General features: G+C 42.2%; 1 protein-coding gene across 1 annotated transcript in view; it reads left to right on the top strand.

The window, feature by feature from the left end:
* LOC132820022 (sodium- and chloride-dependent neutral and basic amino acid transporter B(0+)-like) overlaps window positions 1-21,512 on the top strand; it is a gene marked incomplete at its 3' end in the record, with an annotated part of 109,512 nt that overhangs the window by 14,754 nt on the left and 73,246 nt on the right. The window contains exons 4-5 of the mRNA XM_060831949.1: window positions 5,555-5,686; window positions 12,891-13,006. Of these exons, the coding sequence (XP_060687932.1) occupies window positions 5,555-5,686; window positions 12,891-13,006 (248 nt within the window). The remainder of the gene's footprint in view (window positions 1-5,554; window positions 5,687-12,890; window positions 13,007-21,512) is intronic.

Here is a 21,512-nt window from a genome sequence, read left to right as displayed (position 1 = left end):
AAGTAGGTTAGACCAGGGAAACCCAGTGGATGTCATCTATGTACACTTCCAAAATGCCTTTGATAAGGTGCCTCACAGGAGGCTGCAGAGTAAGGTGAGGGCCCCTGGTGTTCAAGGTAAGCTATTGGCATAAGTTGGGGATTGGCTGTCTGACAGAAGGCAGAGAGTTGGGATAAAAGGTTCTTTTTTGGAATGGCAGCTGGTGACAAGCGGGGTCCTGCAGGGTTCAGTGTTGGGGCCACAGCTGTTCATTTTATATATTAATGATCTGGATGAAGGGACAGGGAGAATTCTGGCAAAGTTCGCCGATGATACGAAGTTAGGCGGACAGGCAGGTAGTACTGAGGAGGTGGGGAGGCTGCAGAAGGATCTAGACAGTTTGGGAGAGTGGTCCAGGGAATAGCTGATGAAATTCAATGCTGCTACACTGGGTTTGTGGTAGGTGATGAGGGAACCAATAGGAGGGAAAAACTTACTTGACTTCATCATCACCAATCTGCTGGCTGTATTGGTATGAGTGATACTGCACAGTCCTTGTGGAGATGAAGTTACACCTTCACATTCAGAATACCATCCATCCTGTTATATTGCACTATCACTGAGCTAAATGGGACAGACTTCAAGCAGATTTAGCAACTAAGACTTCAGGCACTGTGGGCCATCATCAGCAACAGAAACATACTGAACGTCTGTGCTCCAGAACTTGCTGCACCCCTAGCCAAGCTCTTCGAGTTTAGTTACAACATCAGCATCCACTCATCATTGTGAAAATTGCTCAGATATGCTCTGCATACATAAAAAAGCTGGACAAATCCAACCCGGCCCATTACACCCCATCAGTCGATGATCAGTGAAGTGATGGAAGGTGTTGTCAACAATGCTATCCAGCAGCACCTGCTCAGCAATAACCTGCTTGGTGATGCCCAGTTTGGATTCCGCCAGGGCCACTCAGCTCCTGACCTCATTACAGCCTTGGTTCTAACATGGACAAAAGAGCTGAATTCCAGAGAGGAGGTGATAGTGACAGCCCTGGGCAAAAACAATGGCTGCAGATACTGGAAACCAGATTCTGGAGTAGAGTGGTGCTGGAAAAGCACAGCAGTTCAGGCAGCATCCGCGAAGCAGTAAAATCGACGTTTCGGGCAAACGCCCTTCATTAGGAATACAGCTGTCTGCCTGATGAAGGGCTTTTGCCCGAAACGTCGATTTTACTGCTCCTCGGATGCTGCCTGAACTGCTGTGCTTTTCCATCACCACTCTACTCCAGATAGTGTCAGCGGTGGACATCAAGGCCACAGTTGACTGAGTGTGATATCCAGGAGCCCTAGCAAAACTGGAATCCATGAGTGTCAAGGATCAAACACTTCTCTGGCCCCCAGGAAAGTGCATGGTTGCAAATCCTCAACACCATTCACAATTGCTTAGATACTGAAGCAGCCCATGTTCAAATGCAGATTTGGGATAACAAGTGGCAAGCACATTCATGTCACACAATTGGCAGAAATGACCCCCTCCAACAAGAGAGAATCCAGCCATTATTTTGTGAAATTCATTATCATGACCATTACTGAATCTCCCATTGTCAACAGCCTGGGGTTACCATTTACCAGAAACTGAACTAGACTCATACTCTGGTTACAAGAGCAAGTCAGAGTTTAGGAATATTGCAGCAAGTAACTCACCCCTAACTCCACAAAGCCTGTACATCATCTCCCAGGCACAAGTGCCAAACACTGATATTATAATGTAAAGGTTGAATTTATCATCGATCAGTGATTCTTTAAGATTGTCTACTGCTATCTATGATTGATAAATAAATTAATAGATAAGGAGATAATGTATTCCAACCCCAGATGAACAACTGGCAAATATCAACATATAACTTTATTCCCCTTCTAACTCCTCACGCTCACAGTCATACACAGATAGAACATAGAACAGTACGGGCTCTTCAGCCCTCTATGTTGCGCGGACCTTTTATCCTATTCTAAGATCAAACTAACCTACATACCCTACATTTTACTATCATCCAAATACCAAGTGATGTAAGACTGACTGGTCTGTAATTCCCAGGGTTATCCATTTCCCCTTTTTTGAACAAGGGAATGACATTTGCCACCCTCCAATCATCTGGTACTACTCCAGTAGCCAGTGAGCATGTGAAGATCATTACTTCTGTTGTAATGTCCTGTACCTTTAAGAAAGAGTGAGTGCTGTTCTGCACTGAGAGCTTACAAGCACCTGTCATATGATTTAACTAGCAGTCTGAGTGTACTGGAAAATTGAAAATATATAACATTTGGCTGTGAAATGGAAACCTGAATTGTTTGCTGTTTTGGCAACAAATCCAATTTAAACAAACAGTTTAAATTATGCCTCAGGATACTAAAACCCAATCCAGTTTGAATTTATTGTTTTACCAACATCAAACTGATGATCCAATTTTGGGGGAAAATGAAAAAGGCAGCCATTTTGAAAATCAGATAGAGCAACTGCAATCGAGAGAGAGAGAGACCCAAGACATTGAAATACTCTGTATCAAAGGTACCTTTCATACGAAACATCTTAACAGTAAAAAGAAAGAAGATGATCCTGTGAGGTCTTCAGCCGAAAGAAGAAAGACACCAAAGATGACAGCCACTGAAAAGTTTTGAAATTGATTTGATGTAATTTTAATAAATGTTTTATTGGAACAGTATATTATAGCATTGGAGGCAGGTATTAAGCAGTTAAGAGAAAAGGGGCCTTAGTGTTGTGAATATTTGTTGCTTGATGTTCCCTTTTAGAGTTAAAGAATGAATTGATGTTATTTTCTTGAAATATTAGAAATATGAGGTGAGGTGAGCTTCTCTGGGTGTTTGGTTTAATGAAGAGAGAGGTTCACCTCTGTGTCATAACACTTTAGGCACAGCAATCTCTTCCCTCGCTTCCTGCAGCAAACTTAGGTATATCCCGTCTGGTTCAGGCGACTTATCTATCCTCATGCTTTTCAAAATTTGCAGCATATCCTCCTTCTTAACATCAACCTGTTTGAGCATATCAGTCTGTTTCACGCTGTCCTCACAAACAATAAGGTCCCTCTCCCTAGTGAATACTCATACAACATATTCATTAACGACCTCCCCAAATGCCAACTCCAGGCACAAGTTCCCATCACTATCCCTGATTGGCCCTACCCGCACTTGCTGTAAGTTCTCCGTAAACAACCTCAACATTTCTGTTGTACATTTCCCTGAGAATATCTACTCCCAATTTATGATTCACGGTTCCTGCCTAATAGCATTGTAATTTCCCCCTTCCCCAACTAAATGCTTTCTCATACCATCTGCTCCTATCCCTCTCCATGACTATAGTAAAGGTCAGGGAGTTGTGATCACTATAACAGAAATGTTCTCCCACCAAGAGATCTGTCACCTGGCTTGGTTTATTACCAAGCACCAAATCCAAATGGCCTCCCCTTTGGTTGGCCTAGCTAAATATTTAATCAGGAATCCTTCTTGGACACACCTGACAAAATCTGCTGCATCCAAACTATTTGCGCTAAGGAGGTTCCAGTCAATATTAGGGAAGTTGAAGTCACCCGACACAAGCCTGTTACGTATGCACCTTGTCAAAATCTGCCTCACAATCGGCTCCTCCATGCCTTTGTTGCTATTGGGTATCTATAGAAAACTCCCAATAAAGTGACTGCTCCTTTCCTGTTTCTGACTTCCACTTATAATGACTCAGTGGACAAACCATCCCCGACAATCTCCCTTTCTCCAACTATTATACTGTCCCTTATTAGCAATGCCACCCACCCATCTATTTTACCTCCATCTCTGTTCCTATTGGAACATCTAAATCCCGGAACATTCAGCAACCATTCCTGCCCCTGTGATATCAAAGCCTCCGTAATAGCCACAACATTGTAGCTTCAAGAAACTCCATGCTCCATTGTAGCTCCATGCTCTAAGTTCATCACCCTTATTCTTGACACTTCTTGCATTAAAATAGACCCATCACACTGACTGCAGCTTTGCCCTATCAACTGCCTATCCTTCCTCACAGTCTCTCTGCATGCTGTATCTGCCTGTTCACCAGCATCCACATCCTTTGATCCATAGTTCCAGTTCCCATCCCTCTGCCAAACTAGTTTAAACCCTCCCGAAGATCTCTAGCAAACCTCCTGCCCAGGATATTGATGCCCCTCAAGATCAGGTGCAACCCGTACAGGTCCCACCTTCCGCAGAAGATCCACATACCTGAAGCCCTCCCTCCTATACCAGCTCTGCAGCCACGTGTTTAGCTGCACACACTCTCCGTTCCTAGCTTCACTAGACAATGGCACCAATAGCAATCCTGGGATTACTACTCTGCTCTTACTAATTAACCTTACTCTTACTAATCTTTCAATGTTCCCTCAATACAGGAGTGTCCCACTGGACTGAAGAATTGCAGACATTATTCCACTTTAGAACAGGGGCGAAAGAGGAAAATCAGGGATTTATAGATCAGTTAGCCTAACATCTGTACTGGGGCACTGGTTGGTGTCTCTAATTAAGGATAAAATAACTGAGCACTTCAAATTTCTTCAGTTAATCAGGGACAGTAGGTCATGCCTGACAAACCTCATTTAATTTTTTGAAGCCATGACTAAGATAGTGGACAGGGGAATGTCTATGGTTGTTGTTTGTATGGACTTCAGAAGGCATGTGATAAATTGCACATAAGAGCTTATTAACTAAGGAAGAGGCTGATGGAATTGAGGGCAAATTACTTATATAGTTCAGAAATTGGTTGAGTGGCAGGTGCCAGAAAATAAGGATAATGAGTAGGTCCTGAAATTTGCAGGATGTGACCAGTGGTGTCCCCGTAAGGATCTGTGTTAGGGTCTCAATTATTCATATTTATTATTGACAACTAGGATAATAACATAGAAAATCATATATCCAAATATACTGATGACACAAAGTTAGGGGGCATTGTAGACAATGTAGTCAATGGCATAAGATTGCAGAGGGTTCTTGATAGACTCAGTAATTGGGCAAAAATGTAGCAGATGAAGTTCAATGTAAGCAAGTGTGTGGTTATCCATTTTGACCGATATAGTATCGACCTGGATACTTCCTAGATGGCATCAAGTTAAACACAATGGATGCCAAAAGAGACTTGGGGCTTCAGGTGCATGGACCTTTAAAGTACCACAAACAGGTACAGTAAATAATGAAGAAAGCTCATGGAATCTGGCTTTTACACCTCGAGGACATGAATACAAGGATGTAGACAGTATGCTGCAGATATACAAAACCCTGGTTCGACCACAATTGAAGTACTGTGGGAAGATCTGGGCACTACATCTAAAGGAGGATATATTGGCCTTGGAGGGAGTACAACATGGTTTTACAAGAATGATAACCTGGATTTTAGGGGTTTGGTTATGAGGAGAGATTCTAAAGATTAGGCCTGTTTCTCTGTTAGTATAAAGTTGTTGTTACCATCCACTTGAAACTGCAGAGTATGTTGGGAATTCACATCCATGGACCCTGTTTCACCTTTTTATTCTATTTTCCAGGTGTATTTCTTATTCCCTACTCAATCATGCTGGGTCTTGTTGGGATACCAATATTTTTCTTGGAATCTTCCTTTGGACAGTTTGCCAGCCTCGGGCCTGTTGCAGTGTGGAAATCTGTACCAATGTTACAAGGTTAGAGATTATTGAATAATTAAAACTCAGCAACAATTTCAATGCATTTTAATGTTTAATTCATATTAATAAACTAGTTATAATTGAGTGATTAAATGAGAGTGTATCTGAGCCTTGCTGTCATTCTCTTTAAAAACTTTGTTATGTTACACCAAGATATGTCAGTGATTAACACTGATGTTAGTTTAGTTTCTTATTCATTAAATGTGCGTGATTGTGATTGTGTTCAGTTCACCTGGATGGTTGACTCCAAATCTCATTGTTTTTTCAGAGTCAATTTTTCCTTGGATCATTTAAAGAATGATTAGATTAGATTCCCTACAGTGCAGAAACAGGCCCTTGGGCCCACCAAGTCCACACTGACCCTCTAAAGAGTAACCCACCCAGATCCATTTCCCTCTGACTAACACAACAGACAATTTAGCATGGCCAACCCATCTTTGTTTTGTGGGAGGAAACCAGAGCACCTAGAGGAAACCCACACAGACACAGGGAGACTATGCAAACTCCACACAGACAGTCGTCCGAGGCCGGAATCAAACTCAGGTCCCTAGCGCTGTGAGGCTGCAGAGCGAGCCACTGAGCCACTGTGCTGCCCTTGTAAATTGTATCAAGTTGCTGTGGTGAGATTTGAACCCATGTCCCTTGAGCATTAACCTGAGCTTCTTGACTACCAAGCCAGTGACTCCTCCAGTATACCACCATCTCCAGGAAACTTGACTAGTAACATGCCCAACTATTGTAAACTAATAGCAAACTACTAGCTCAGAAATGTGTATGCTTGAGCAATGTAATGAATGTCTGTTGGGTTGCCCAATACCACAATATCATGCCCAGTTTCTGACATTGTGGGAGATAACAAAAGCATTGCCCCATCAGGTAAAACACCCTGGTGGAGGCAAACTCACACCATAGCAACAGCAGTTACTATCTCTTAAAGACATCATAGAGGTACATATTTAGAAAACAAATTGATGTCCAGCATGACTTTGGAAGCAGACAGTTTGGAATAGGGAGAAGTTTGTTATCCTTAAACAGCATCAGTTTTTCAGAGTACAGACAATTGTACACATCTGTAGATGGAGCATTAAGCACGAGAACAATGGAACATATTTCTAATTTTCATTAGGATGCAAATTCTTTCAAGATAAAATACATTTCTAAGATTTCCTTGGTAATAAAAACAAATTAAAATGCTAAAGAATGCCCTTGAGCTATGACAAAGGCCAGTGCATTACAGAAAACTTGAATCCTAGAAAGCTCGGTTGATGGAAGTTAATACATAATGACAATTACAAACGTCTTTGTTCTTAAGGAAAGAGCAGTATAATTTGGAGAGACAAAAATATCAGAGACACACAGCAAAAGCTGGTGTTTTTGTAAAGGCCAACTCATGGATAGCAACAAAACTGGTATGGATTTGGCATCCAGCAACACCTTCACTGATTTTACTGTTCCAAAACTTCATGCAGTTCTATTTTGCAGATCAAGGTCTAGGTGAGGCCATGAAAAGAACTCTTAAAAATCTTGTCAGAACTCAGGGAGGTACAGTGGCCTTACATTGCCAGGGATCCGGGTTTGAATTGACCCTCAGGCAACTGTCTATGTGGAGTTTACACATTCTGCCCATTTCAGATGGGTCCCACCAGGTGCTTGGGTTTCCTCTCACGGTCCAAAGATATGCATGTTTGGTGGATTGGCTGTGCTAAATTGCTGATAGCGTCCAGGGATGTGTAGGTTAGGTGGATTAGCGAGGGGAAATGGAGAGTTGCAGGGATAGGGTAGGAGATTGGTTCTGGATGGGATGCTGTTCAGAGGGTCATGCAGACTCAATGAGCTGAATGGCCTGCTTCCACTCCGTAGGGATTTTATGACTTGACAAGGAGTAGCTTCACATTATTAACATGCACAGTTTTTCTGGGTGGATCAGAAAAGTCTGGATATGATTTGGAAAGATCTTGAAGAGCAGATCAAGATAAGAATTCACTTCAGGATGAACAGACTCCACATCATTTCAAATAGACAAGAATCCTCAAGAGACTATTCACCAGTTTGTTGGAGGATGCCAAAGCAAAGGGCATGAGTGTGACTTTACTGAAGAGGAACGGCCAGAGAATATTAATGAGTTGATTATCACATTCACATGAATTAAAGTCAGTTGGAAGAAACATTTGTGCAATAAGAAGGGCCACAGTCTTGACATATTACTTGAGGATAGACAGATCTATGAAGATATAGTGGCAGGCCAGCAACAATTACATGCTTTAGGTGCTACCAATACTATTGCAATGGTCAGTAAAGCACAGAAACCCAACAAAAGCTCCAGTAGCAGTAGTTTGTTGCACTTCTCCAAAGTCCATGCTCTATTTTTTGATATCTGTAGCATCAAGGGACATGGCTATGTGCAGGAAATCTGTTTCCAAAAGCCAAGTCAGGCCCTTACATTAAACCAACAAGTGACCAACATGACAGTATAGAGTAATAACAAATCATCAGCAACAAGGAAACTGTTACCAAGGTGCACCAAGGCAACCACATTGATGAGGTTCAGAGTCAACCAAATGAAAGGCAAATTTTAGAAAATGAGCAGGCTTTACATGATGTTAATCTCACACTCTGTGTTGGGAGTAGAAAGCAATCAGGAGCTCTTTAATATCATGTGTCCTGAGAAGGCAGTGTGATACAAGATAAAAGCTAAAATCAACACCGGAGTTAGTGTTACCATGTAACCACTATATGGCCTCAATGACATGCACCTGAGCAAGTAATGTTCCATGGTACAGGCTATGAGAAACCATCTCTCAGTGGAGACAGCAGATCAACAATTGTATGTATTGTCAATGAGTGTCAATGCGCAACCTCTCACTGGCTTCCCGAAATATTTACTCTAACAGATACATGGTTACCAGTATGTACAGATCTAAGTGCAGTCTCAAATCATGACATTCAAACCACACCCACCATGGCAGAACAAGTCACATATGGTGCAATTGAATTAGTCAAGAATTGGCAAAGTTATAACTTTGAAGTAGTAATTAAGCCAGGTAGCCAAGATTACAAAGATATTCATCTTCATCTGCACCATGATCACCTAAACTATGAAATTAAATGTGCTCTCAAGGCTGACATGTTATACTTTGGACAATGTGAATTGTTTTCATTGGGCGCAGTTTCAAATCATGCCCATGATTCCCAATCCTTGGTAAAAAAAAACCAAAGTGCATACTACACATTGGGTCAAGTCTGCACCCAGTGAGTTAATAGTTGATGGCGTTCAATGTTTCAGTGGTTAGTTTTTAGGTTGAAGAATGCTCACTTGGACATCTATTTCCTCTGGCAGCTCATTTCATACATGTACCACCCTCTGTAAGAAAAAGTTGCCTATTAGGTCTCTTTTATATCTTTCCCCGTTCACTCTAAACCTATGCCCTCTAGTTCTGGACTCCCACACCCCAGAGAAAAGACTTTGTCTATTTATCCTATCCATGCCTCACATAATTTTGTAAACCTCTACAAGGTCACCCCTCAGCCTCCGACGCTCCAGGGAAAACAGCCCCAGTCTGTACAGCCTCTCCCTATAGCTCAAATCCTCCAACCCTGGCAACTTCCTTGTAAACCTCTTCTGAACCCTTTCAAGTTTCACAATATCTTTTCAATAGGAAGGAGACCAGAATTGCACACAATATTCCAACAGTGGCCTAACAAATGTCCTGTACAGCCGCAACACAACCTCCCAGCTCCTGTACTCAATACTCTGACTGATAAAGGAAAGCATACCAAAAGCCTTCTTCACTATCCTATCTACCTGCGAATCCACTTTCAAGGAGCTATGAACCTGCACTCTTTGTTCAGGTCTCTTTGTTCAGCAACAGACCCCAAGACCTTACCACTAAATGTATAAGTCCTGCAAAGATTGTTCTTCAATGAGCTTTTTTCTTATTCGTTCAAGGAATTTGTTTTCTCTGGCTGGGCCAGCATTTATTGCCTATCGCTAGTTACTCATGAGAAGTAGTGATGAGCTGCCTTCTAGAACCTCTGCAGTCTATGCGCTGTAGGTTTCCCTACAATGTCCTTTGGAAAGGAATTCCAGGATTTTGACCTCGTGACTGTGAAGGATCAATGGTATATTTCCAAGTCAGCATGGTGATCATTTTAGAGGGGATTTTTGCAGGTAGTGGTATTCCCCTGTATTTTCTGCCCTTGTCTTTCTAGATGGAAGTGGTCATGGGTTTGGAAGGTGCTTTCAAAGGAGCCTTGGTAAATTTCTGCAGTGCATCTTGTAGGTAGCACAAACTGTTGCAATTGTGTATCGGTGTGAAGGGAATGGATGCTTGTAGATGTTTTGCCAATCAAGTAAGCAGCTTTGTCCTGGAGGGTGTCAAACTTCTGGCGTGCTCTTGGAGCAGGCAAGTGAGGAATATTCAATTAAACTCCTGACTTATGCCTTGTAGATGATAACAAGCTTGGGGAGACAGGAGGTGAGTTACTCCTGCAGTATTCCTAGCCTCTGACCAGCTCTTGTCACCATTGTGTTTGTATAGTAAGTCCAGTTGAGTTTCTGGTTAATGGTGACAACAAGGATATTGATTGTGGGGGTATTCATTGATGGTAACACCATTGAATATCATGGAGCAGTGGTTAGATTGTCTCTTGTTGGAAATGGTCATTGCCTGGCATTTGGGTGGTAGGAGTGTTACTTGCCACTTGTCAGCCCAAGCCTGGATATTGTTCAGGACTTCTTCAGTATCTGAGGAGTTGCGAATATTGCTGAACATTGTGCAATCATTGTGAACATCCCTACTTCTGACCTTATGGTGGAGGGAAGATCATTGATGAAACAGTTAGAGATGGTTGGACCTCAGACACTAACCTAGAACATAGAACAATACAGCGCAGTACAGGCCCTTTGGCCCTCAATGTTGCGCCGATCCAAGCCCACCTAACCTACACTAGCCCACTATCCTCCATATGTCTATCCAATGCCCGTTTAAATGCCCATAAAGAGGGAGAGTCCACCACTGCTACTGGCAGGGCATTCCATGAACTCACGACTCGCTGAGTAAAGAATCTACCCCTAACATCTGTCCTATACCTACCACCCCTTAATTTAAAGCTATGCCACCTCGTAATAGCTGACTCAATACTTGGAAAAAGGTTCTCATGGTCAACCCTATCTAAACCCCTAATCATCTTGTACACCTCTATCAAGTCACCCCCAAACCTTCTCTTCTCCAATGAAAACAGCCCCAAGTGCCTCAGCCTTTCCTCATACGATCTTCCTACCATATCAGGCAACATCCTGGTAAACCTCCTCTGCACCCGTTCCAGTGCCTCCACATCCTTCCTATAGTATGGCGACCAAAACTGCACACAATACTCCAGATGCAGCCGCACCAGAGTCTTATACAACTGCAACATGAGCTCAGGAATCCGGAACTCAATTCCTCTACCAATAAAAGCCAGTACGCCATATGCTTTTTTCACAGCACTATTTACCTGTGTGGCAACTTTCAGAGATCTGTGTACATGGACACCAAGATCCCTCTGCTCATCCACACTACCAAATATCCGACTATTAGCCCAGTACTCCATCTTCTTGTTACTCTTACCAAAGTGAATCACTTCACACTTACCTACATTGAACTCCATTTGCCACCTTTCTGTCCAGCTCTGCAGCTTATCTATATCCCGCTGTAATCTGCCACATCCTTCCTCACTGTCAACAACTCCACCGACTTTTGTATCATCCGCAAACTTGCTCACCCAGCCTTCTAGCCCCTCCTCCAGGTCATTTATAAAAATGACAAACAGCAATGGTCCCAAAACAGATCCTTGCGGAACACCGCTAGTAACTGCACTCCAAGATGAACCTTTACCATCAACTACTACCCTCTGTCTTCTTCCAGCCAGCCAATTCCTAATCCAAACCTCCAACTCACCCTCAATGCCATACCTCCGTATTTTTTGCAGTAGCCTACCATGGGGAACCTTATCAAATCCATATACACCACATCTACCGCTTTACCCTCATCCACCTCCTTAGTCACCTTCTCAAAGAATTCAATAAGGTTTGTGAGGCACGACCTGCCCTTCACAAAACCATGTTGACTATCCTTGATCACATTATTCCTATCCAGATGTTCATAAATCCTATCCCTTACAATTCTCTCTAAGACTTTGCCTGATGAACTCTTGCAGAGATGTCCTAGAGCTGAGATGACTGGCCTCCGGCATCCATATCCATCTTTCAGTGTTCCAGTTATGACTCGAACAAGTGAAGAGTTTGTCCCTTGACACTAATTGATTTCAGTTTGCTCAGGCTTCTTGATGCCACACACGGGCAAATGCGGCCTTGATGTCAAGGACTGTCACTTCCACCATACCTCTGGAATCCAGCTGTTTTGTTTAAACCAAGGCCAGGCACTGAGTGACCCTGGAGGAACACAAGCTGGGTGTCACTGAGCAGGTTGTTTCCGATGATTGAGAGAGTGGACTGTTAGGGCAGTAATTGGCTTTTGTGTCCAGAACATATCTGGTCAATGTTTCATGTTGTCAGGTATATGCCAGTGTTCTTACTGTACTGTAAGAGCTTGGCGATGAATTCTGGAGCACAACTCTTCAGTACTGTTGCTGTAACGCTGTCAGGGCCCAAATCCCTTGCACTATGCAGTGACTCTAACTGTTTCTTGACACCAAGTGGAGTGAATTGATTTGGCTGAAGACTGGCATCTGTGATGCTGGCGACCGTCGGATGAGGCCAAGGTGGATCATCCACTCAACAATTTTAGCTGAACATTGTTGGAAATGCTGACCAAATCTAACAGCCACTAAGACAATGGCAATACTAGAGGGATAGTTGTAACAACAGAATAATATTCTCTTGTCCAATTCTTGTTTAGATTCTGAACCTAATTGTCTGTAACTTTATCATAATTTCTGAACTCTGAGGATGACCTGTGCTTATATTCAAAACAGGGATAATAAAGTTGATGGCTTATTTTCAACTTTATAAGTTCAGACTGGAGAGAAGCAACATCAGTCAACCATGGCTGCCTTATTTCAAAACACTGTCTCCCTCTTTCTCTCTCAAATTACATTAAACATATTCTAGTTGGAAATACATTGCAATTGAATTCAAGAGAACAATTTTATTTCAAATAAACAGTATTGTTTCTAAGCTCTTTTTCCTTTGTTCAATTTTAAGGTGTTGGAGTCACCATGGTCCTTCTGATCGTAATTGCCAACATTTCCTATGCCTGCATTATTGGTTACAGTCTGTACTACCTGTTTGCTTCCTTCCAATCACCCCTACCATGGGCAGACTGCTTCAGTTGTTAGGGAGCAGATGAAACATGCAGCAGGACTCCCAAAGGTGCAGTGTTCACTTTGACTGGGGACATTCCGTGACTGTTCATATTTTATTCTGTTGATCTGTCATAAGAAAAGTAGCCAATGCTTTCGATAACCAACTTCATTGTGATTGTACAGCAGAGAGACTTGGACAGGATCCAGCTCCAAGGATCATGTAACTGAGTCACTGAAGTGAAAGATTGTCAATAATAATTGCTTACAGGCAAGAGAGATGCTTCAAAGAAAATCATCTCTCCTTTAGTATTGTCACTGTTGGTCATTCTCAACTGCTTTACTCTACCTGGACTGTAGATGTAGGGAAGCTAAGGTAGTTTCAACCTTTTATTATCAGTACCTACATTACTACTGTCTGGTACAGAGTTCAGTTTTTCTCTTTGTTTTCATCTCAGGCTCATCTCCCTCAAAATCTTCATTCAATGTCATCAGTAACACAATGAATGATTTACATTCACTCCTTGACCTTTAGGATTAGGGGTCATGAGATTGGATGCTGGATTTTGAGCCTGAAAGGAAATTTGAAGATCAGGACCAGGACGCAGATTTCAAACGTCATTGGTTTTACAAATGGGAGTGAGAGTAGCAACAAGTTTCAGAACAACATGTGTGTTAAACAGAGATAGGTGGAGGGACAGATAATGTTGAGGAGGTAGGGAGGCTGCAGAAAGACTTGGAGACTAGATGAAGAAGTGGCAGATGGAACACTGTGGCAAGTGTGGAATTATGCACTTTGGTTGGAAAAGTAGAGCGCAGAATATTTTTTAAATGGAGCAAGTCTTCGGATATCAGAAGCACAAAGGAATTTCAGAGTCCTAGTTCAGGATTTTCTTGATGTGAATATGCAGGTTCAGTTGGGTGCTGGGAAGACAAATGCAATTTTAGAATTTATTCTAAAAGGCTTAAAATGCAAGAGCAGGAATATACTGTTGTGATCGTAAAGTATCTATTCAGATTACTTTTGGCAAATTGCAAGCAGTTTTGGGCTCTGCTTCTAAGGAAGGATGTGCTGGCATTGGAGGAGGAGGAGGCTTACAAGAATGATCATGGGGATGAATGGCTTGTCATAGGAGGAGCAGTTAGGGACTTCGGGTTTCTACTTGATGGGATTCAGAAGGATGAGAGGGATCTTATTGAAACTTGCAAAATACTGAAAGGCCTATATAGAGTCTGATAGGACCCGAGACACAGCCTTAGCGTGATGGTACGAAGCCTCAGAGCTGAGATGAAGGGTGAATCTGTGGGACTCATTTCTGCAGAAGACAATGGAGGCCAAATCATTGAATATATTTAAGACAGAAAGATAGGTTCTTGATTAGTCAGGGGATCATAGGTTATGGGGAGATGGCAGGAGAATGGGGTTGAGAAACATATCAGCTATGATTGAATGGTGGAATAGACTTGATAGGTTGAAAGGCATAATGATCTTCCTATCTCTTATAGCCTTATGATCTTATTTTATTTCAAAAATGTTTAAGTTGTTTCCCTCTGAGTCAAGGAAACCAATGTATGACCTGCAACTGGTGTCAATTTTAAGTACCAATAGCCAATGACTTCCAACAGTGTTTGCCCTTATTCAATACATTGGGAGGTGCTCTTCTAGTCAGCCGACTATGTACATATTCTTGCTGCATTTTGCCTCTTAAGGGAAGGTGTGAGTCTTGGAAAACAAGAGATTCATGATTTAAATAATACCTTTTAATTTCCATATATCTGCATTTTGGACTCACATTCCTGTCTGTGACCCTGTGCATGGGTCCAGGAAGTTACTCTCAATCTTTTTTTTATTATAAAACACAATTCACAAGTTTTGAAGCCTGGAAAGTGATCGTACTGGAGTTAGGGAATCAGAAGTAATTAATTATCAGGATTAATATTCATTTTCTGATCCATTAATGAAAGCTTATCACATGGCTTTTGACAGTGGTAATGCCCCAACCTCTGACCCACAAGGTTCATTTCTAACCCCCCCCCCCAGAGGTGTGTCATAAATGTCTGAACAAACTGATCAAGGGATGTGGGCACCACTGTCTATGCCAATGTTCATTGTTTATCCCAAATGCCCTTAGTAATGTGGTGGTGAACCACTGCAATCTATAATAATGGTATAGCATAGATATGTATATTGTAAATATTGAGAGTTAGAACTTGTTCGTAAGATGTGGATATGAAAATATAGTCATGAAAATACCTAAAAAATGTGTCAATATAATATCTGAGTTAATGTGTGAGGGATTGAGACCAGGGAGTTTGAGACTTAAGCTTATAGACCAGACTGAGTAAGGAGGCTGGGGTATCGTCTTTGAGGGATGGGATGTCTGAAAGCTCAGTGATTGGCTGGTCCTTCCTGAGTGAGTCTGAATACATTAACTATCACATGGCTAGCACAGACCAAGTGGATCTGAAGGGACACATTTGGCGCCCATGTAGAAAGTTCTTTACTCATTTGTCTCTTCTGTTTGTGCTCCACAATGCTGACATTTCTGTCAGCTTCAAACATGGTGTATGAGACACTTTTCTTAAAATCCCTAAATGATGCTGTCATTAGTGTGAACTAATGATGTGGAATACAAGGAGGGAGCTCAGTACAAGTACCCAGCGTGTACAGTCTGGATAGAATGAAGGGCCAATTAAAACCATTCACAACCAATGGTGACTCAATGGAAATTTTTATCCACACAGCAAGAAGTTAGGATTGCATATGTATTGCCTGAGAGTGTGGTGGAGGTTACTTTTATTCAAGACATTCAAATGGGAGATCGATCATTGTTTGAAAAGGAAGGAGTTCAGAGCTACTGAGTGGAGGAACTAGGTGAAACTCTAATTTGGATTTTCACAACAGTTTGCATCGTCTCATTCTGTGCTATAATAATTTAGTGATTCTCTGTGCTGTTGCAGACTGGTGCTCAACAAAAAAACATTGTGTCTCAGTCCCTGTGTAATTTCTTTCACATGCAAGATATGCTATTGAGTGTCATAGGATGCATCTTCATGAAGTGGGAACCTTCACTGTTGATGTACCTATTTGTGTGTTAAGGGAGCTTTTGGGCCACTTGCATCTACCACTAGTACCAAACACTTTATGGAACAATGCAATTTTCTTCAATGTCATTGGATACCTCTATTGGGCACCCACCTGAAAATCTACCCTCCTAGGAAACAACAGACCAGGTAGAGTGAACCCACATATTGTGCCGCTTCCCCACCCCCACCCTTCATCATATACATAAGAATGCCAATGGCAGCCAGCATACCCATTTAAGACATCTCTTAGGGAGTCAATTTACGTCTGGCAAGAAAGGCCGTCCTCAAACCATCCTACCCTGGATTCAATGAGTGGACACTGGGAAGAAGAGAGGCTCTTCATTTTATATATTCCTACCTCAGTCTATGCCTCTGATTCCACCTTATGTAATGGATGAGGTTGGGATGGGTTGCCCAGAGACCCTGATTGTACCACTAGAAATGGCAGCATTGTTCAACAAGGAACAGTAAAGTTCTAAAACACATTCAACATTTTCTAGATCCATTTTGCAATCTTACTCTGGACGATGGATATTTTGAAGTCATTAATACAACGTGGCTGCAGACGTATAATAACACTTGCCTAATTGGATCAGAAATCTCCATTCCTCACCAGGGTCCGAGTGAGCAATACTGGGAGTAAGTACATTGTTGTTTAGTATGACAGACTTTGATTAATGCTGACAAAAGACACATTAAGTCAAAACTTCCTGTCTTCCATTCATTCTGAAAATTTGCAAGAAATACTAAAGTGAAGGGAAAATAACAGGAACAAAAAAAACCAGAAATTGTTGGAGAAACTCAGCAGGTTTGGTAGCATCTGCAGAGAGAAAGCAGAGTTAATGTTTTGGGTCCAGCAATCTTTCTTCAGAACTGGACCTGAATCATTGACTTTGCTTTCTCCCCATAGATGCTGCCAGACCTGCTGAGTTTCTCCAGAAATTTTTGCTTTTGTTTCAGATTTCCAACATTTGTTTTATGTTAGTGGAAAATAACAGATGCTGAATGAGAGGTGCATTCCGATTTGTTGACAAGTGAACTCTGATTGGTTGAGTTGTTACACTGAGGGATGTGCCCATTAGAGCTATTTGACATTTACCTGGCAGATTTTGTTTAAATTTAAACCAGGAGGTTGATAGATTGGCCAGAGCATTGCCCGAGTTAATGGCTGTCATCTATTCTGTTCATTTGAATCGGGGCAGAGCTCATACACAGTTTTTCTGTCTACAAAGATGATCCCTGTGTATTAATATACATAGTTTCCAGTGCATGCAAGTGTGCTACACTGGAAAATCATAATTGTAGTTTTATCCTAAATTTAATGCAAGTGTAATTACATAGAACATAGGAAAGTACAGCATAGAACAGGCCCTTTGGCCTACCATGTTGTGCCAAGGTTTAATCCTAATGTAAAATAAAATAACCGAACCTACGCACCCCTCAACTCACTGTTATCCATGTATATGTCCAGCAGTCACTTAAATGTCCCTAATGACTCTGCTTCCACTACCACAACTGGCAATGCATTCCATGCATTCACAACTCTCTGCGTAATGAACCTACCTCTGACGTCTCCTTTATACCTTCCTCCTAAAATCTTAAAACTATGACCCCTTGTGCCAGTCAATCTTGCTCTGGGGAAATCTCTCTGGCTGTTGACTCTATCCATGCCTCTCATGAGGGATATGGCCTCCTCTATATTGGGGTGACAGGCCACCTACTTGCGGAACGTTTCAGAGAACACCTCTGGGACACCTGGACCAACCAACCCAACCACCCCGTGGCTCAACACTTCAACTCCCCCTCCCACTCCACTAAGGACATGCAGGTCCTTGGACTCCTGCATCGCCAGACCATAGCAACACGGCGGCTGGAGGAAGAGCGCCTCATCTTCCGCCTAGGAACCCTCCAACCACAAGGGATGAACTCAGATTTCTCCAGTTTCCTCATTTCCCCTCCCCCCACCTTGTCTCAGTCCCAACCCTCGAACTCAGCACCACCTTCCTAACCTGCAATCTTCTTCCTGACCTCTCCGCCCCCACCCCCCTCCGGCCTATCACCCTCACCTTATCACCTTCACCTTAACCTCCTTCCACCTATCGCATTTCCAACACCCCTCCCCCAAGTCCCTCCTTCCTACCTTTTATCTTAGCCAGCTTGGCACACTGTCCTCATTCTTGAAGAAGGGCTCATGCTCGAAACGTCGAATCTCCTGCTCCTTGGATGCTGCCTGTTTGCTGCGCTTTTCCAGCAACACATTTTCAGCTCTGATCTCCAGCATCTGCAGTCCTCACTTTCTCCATGCCTCTCATTACCTTGTATACCTCAATCAGGTCACCTCTCTTCCTCCTAATCTCCAGCGAGAAAAATCCGAGCTTAGTCAACCTCTCTTTGTAAGACAAGCAGCATCTTGGTAAACCTTCTTTGCACCCTCTCCAAAGCCTCTGTATCTTTCCTATAATAGGGCGACCAGAACTGGACACAATATTCCAAGTGTGGTCTCACCAGGGACTTGTAGAACTGCAACAAAACCTCGCGGCTCTTAAACTCGATCCCCCTGTTAATGAAAGCTAAAACACCACATGCTTTCTTAACAACCTTATCCACTTGGGTGGCAACTTTGAGGGATCTATACACTTGAACACTAAGATCCCTATGTTCCTCCACACTGCCAAGAATCCTGTCTTTAATCCTATATTCAGCATTCAAGTTCAACCTTCCCCTTCTAAAATGCATCACTTCGCATTTATCCAGATTGAACTGTCTATGAGGTGCTGCAACCTACAGTAGCCCTCGATACTATCAACAGCATTTCCAACCTTTGTGTCATTTGCAAATTTACTAACCCACCCCTCAACCTCTTCATCCAAATCATTTATAAAATTTACGAAGAACAGAGGTCCAAGAACAGAGCTCTGTGGGACCCCACTCAACATTGACCTCCAGGCAGAATACTTTCCATCTACAACCATTCTCTGCCTTCTGTCAGCCAGCCAATTCTGAATCCAGACAACCAAATCTCCCTGTACCCCATACCTCCTAACTTTATGAATGAATCTACCATAGGGAACCTTATCAAATGCCTTGCTGAAGTCCATATACACCACACCCATTTCTCGACCTTCATCGACCTGTTTCGTCACCTCCTCAAAGAACTCAATAAGATTTGTGAGGCATAACCTGCCCTTCACAAAGCCATGTTGACTGCCTTTAATCACACTATGCTTTTCCAAATAGTCATAAATCCTACCCCTCAGAATTCTTTCCAAAACTTTGCTGACCACAGACGTAAGACTGACTGGTCTGTAATTGCCAGGGATTTCCCTATTCAATCTGCCATGTTTTATCGCCCACTCTTTTACTCTGCCTGTATCCCTCCAGTCTCTGTGTGTCATCCTCACCATTTGCCTTCCCATCTATTTTCATATCATCCACAAACTTGGCGATAGTCCATTCACTTTCCTCATCAAAGTCATTAATATATTGTAAATAATTGTGGCCCCAGCACTACAGCACTCCATTAGTTATAGGCCATCCTGAAAATGCCCCCATTATCGCAAATCTGTCTTCTATTAGTTAGTCATTCCTCTGCCTGTGCTATTATCCTTCCTCCAACACCACAGGTTCTTATTAACGAGCCAAGTGCATAGTATTGAATGTGTTTTCAAACTCCTCCTCCACAAATGGTGGGATTGTCCTGTGAGAAAGTGAGCACTGCAGATGTTGGAGATCAGAGCTGAAAAATGTGTTGCTGGAAAAGCGCAGCAGGTCAGTCAGCATCAAAGGAGCAGGAAAATCGACGTTTCGGGCATAAGCCCTTCTTCAGGAATCAGATTCCTGAAGAAGGGCTTATGCCCGAAACGTCGATTCTCCTGCTCCTTGGATGCTGCCTGACCTGCTGCGCTTTTCCAGCAACACATTTTTCAGGATTGTCCAGTGAGGAATTTTGTGTGTCTGAATGAGATAATCTTTCATTCTTCTAAACTCTAGATCCTAAAACTACCTCTCTGTTTTAGGAGCAACCGTTTTACACAGCTAGCATTTGCCAAGATTTCTGCAAATCTGCCTCAACTTGAAAATAAACAGCATTTTTCCCCAAACCCAAAAGACTTCAGAATCTTCGATCTGAGAGACAAATGTACGGCTCTGTTTATTTTGTTCCCTTGTAATTATTTGAACACTCAGGATTATCCAGTAAACATAGTTCAGTTTTAGAATCTCATCTAATATTAAACACTGTATCGTGAATTTGTATTTGCAGGCTGGCTTGGTACAGTTAGAATGTTTTTCTTGGGAACAGTTGAGTGAATTATTGATACGATCCATCAGTCTTTGGGATATATAACATTGAAACATGGCATCACACCAGCACTAAAATTAATATACCACATTATTTATTTGTTCTAAGGAAAACATCTTGTTGGTTTAATATCAGCATCATGTTCACAATGTGAAACAGTTGACTTCAACTCTTGATCAAACATTGGAGATACCTTGCCCTTTCAGACCTGAGGAGGACTGGGCACTTCCAGGCCTGCCTTAGGGCCTGTGATGTCTGGTTGGAACATACATTGAGGGATTATCTGATCAGTGGCCATTACCTGCAGGGTGCTTGAGAAGTGCCCTACTTCAACATTACATTTACATGGCCAATAAATTTACAAGGTTGCTGATCATGCCCATTTTGCAGTATATGAAAACATAGGAATCTCAACATGTGTCCTGACTTCTGAAGGTAGATCTTTGGTATATAGGAGTAGAGAACCCCTGGCTGATTTCCCAACTAGAACTCTAGCTAAGGAGATTAATTTGACTGTTCCATTTCAAGTGTAAATTTGAGCATAAGATGGAGCCCATTAAGGCATGCCACGAATTTTTTCATGCAGTTGCAGATTCAAATATAGCAAACGCACCCACATTCTGTTTGAATAAGATGTAGAAAGAGAAAAACATAAAGGACGTCAAACTTCAGTAACCATTCTCTTATTTAAAAGTAGGACTTATTCTGTAACAACTGAATATTTTTAAAAGCCCTGTATATTGCACTAAATACTCAGATGCATTGAGCACATAGTATCTATGTGTAATAAACAGTACCCTTATGAAAAATATTTTCTCTTTTTTTAACTCAGTCAAGCAGTTTTACACCGTACAAGTTCATTGGATGAGACTGGGGAGATAGTCTGGCATTTAGCCCTCTGTCTGCTTCTAGCCTGGCTGATGGTTGGGGCAGCATTTTTGAAAGGAATCAAATCTTCAGGAAAGGTAAATGACTGGTGATGAAGACAGTTACAACTACTGACAAAATACAGATTCCCTGTAAGAATAAAACTAGAATTTATTGACTGTTGTGAAGTGCATAGTTTATATCCTTGGTGATGTTAACAGTTCCTGTAAGGTATAGAGAACAGAAAATGAACTAGTGTGCAGTAATCCT

This window comes from Hemiscyllium ocellatum, chromosome 11, assembly GCF_020745735.1.
Source record: "Hemiscyllium ocellatum isolate sHemOce1 chromosome 11, sHemOce1.pat.X.cur, whole genome shotgun sequence".
NCBI lineage: Eukaryota > Metazoa > Chordata > Chondrichthyes > Orectolobiformes > Hemiscylliidae > Hemiscyllium > Hemiscyllium ocellatum.
Note: the sequence above shows the minus strand (reverse complement) of the source record. Positions and strands in the feature narration are given on the sequence as shown.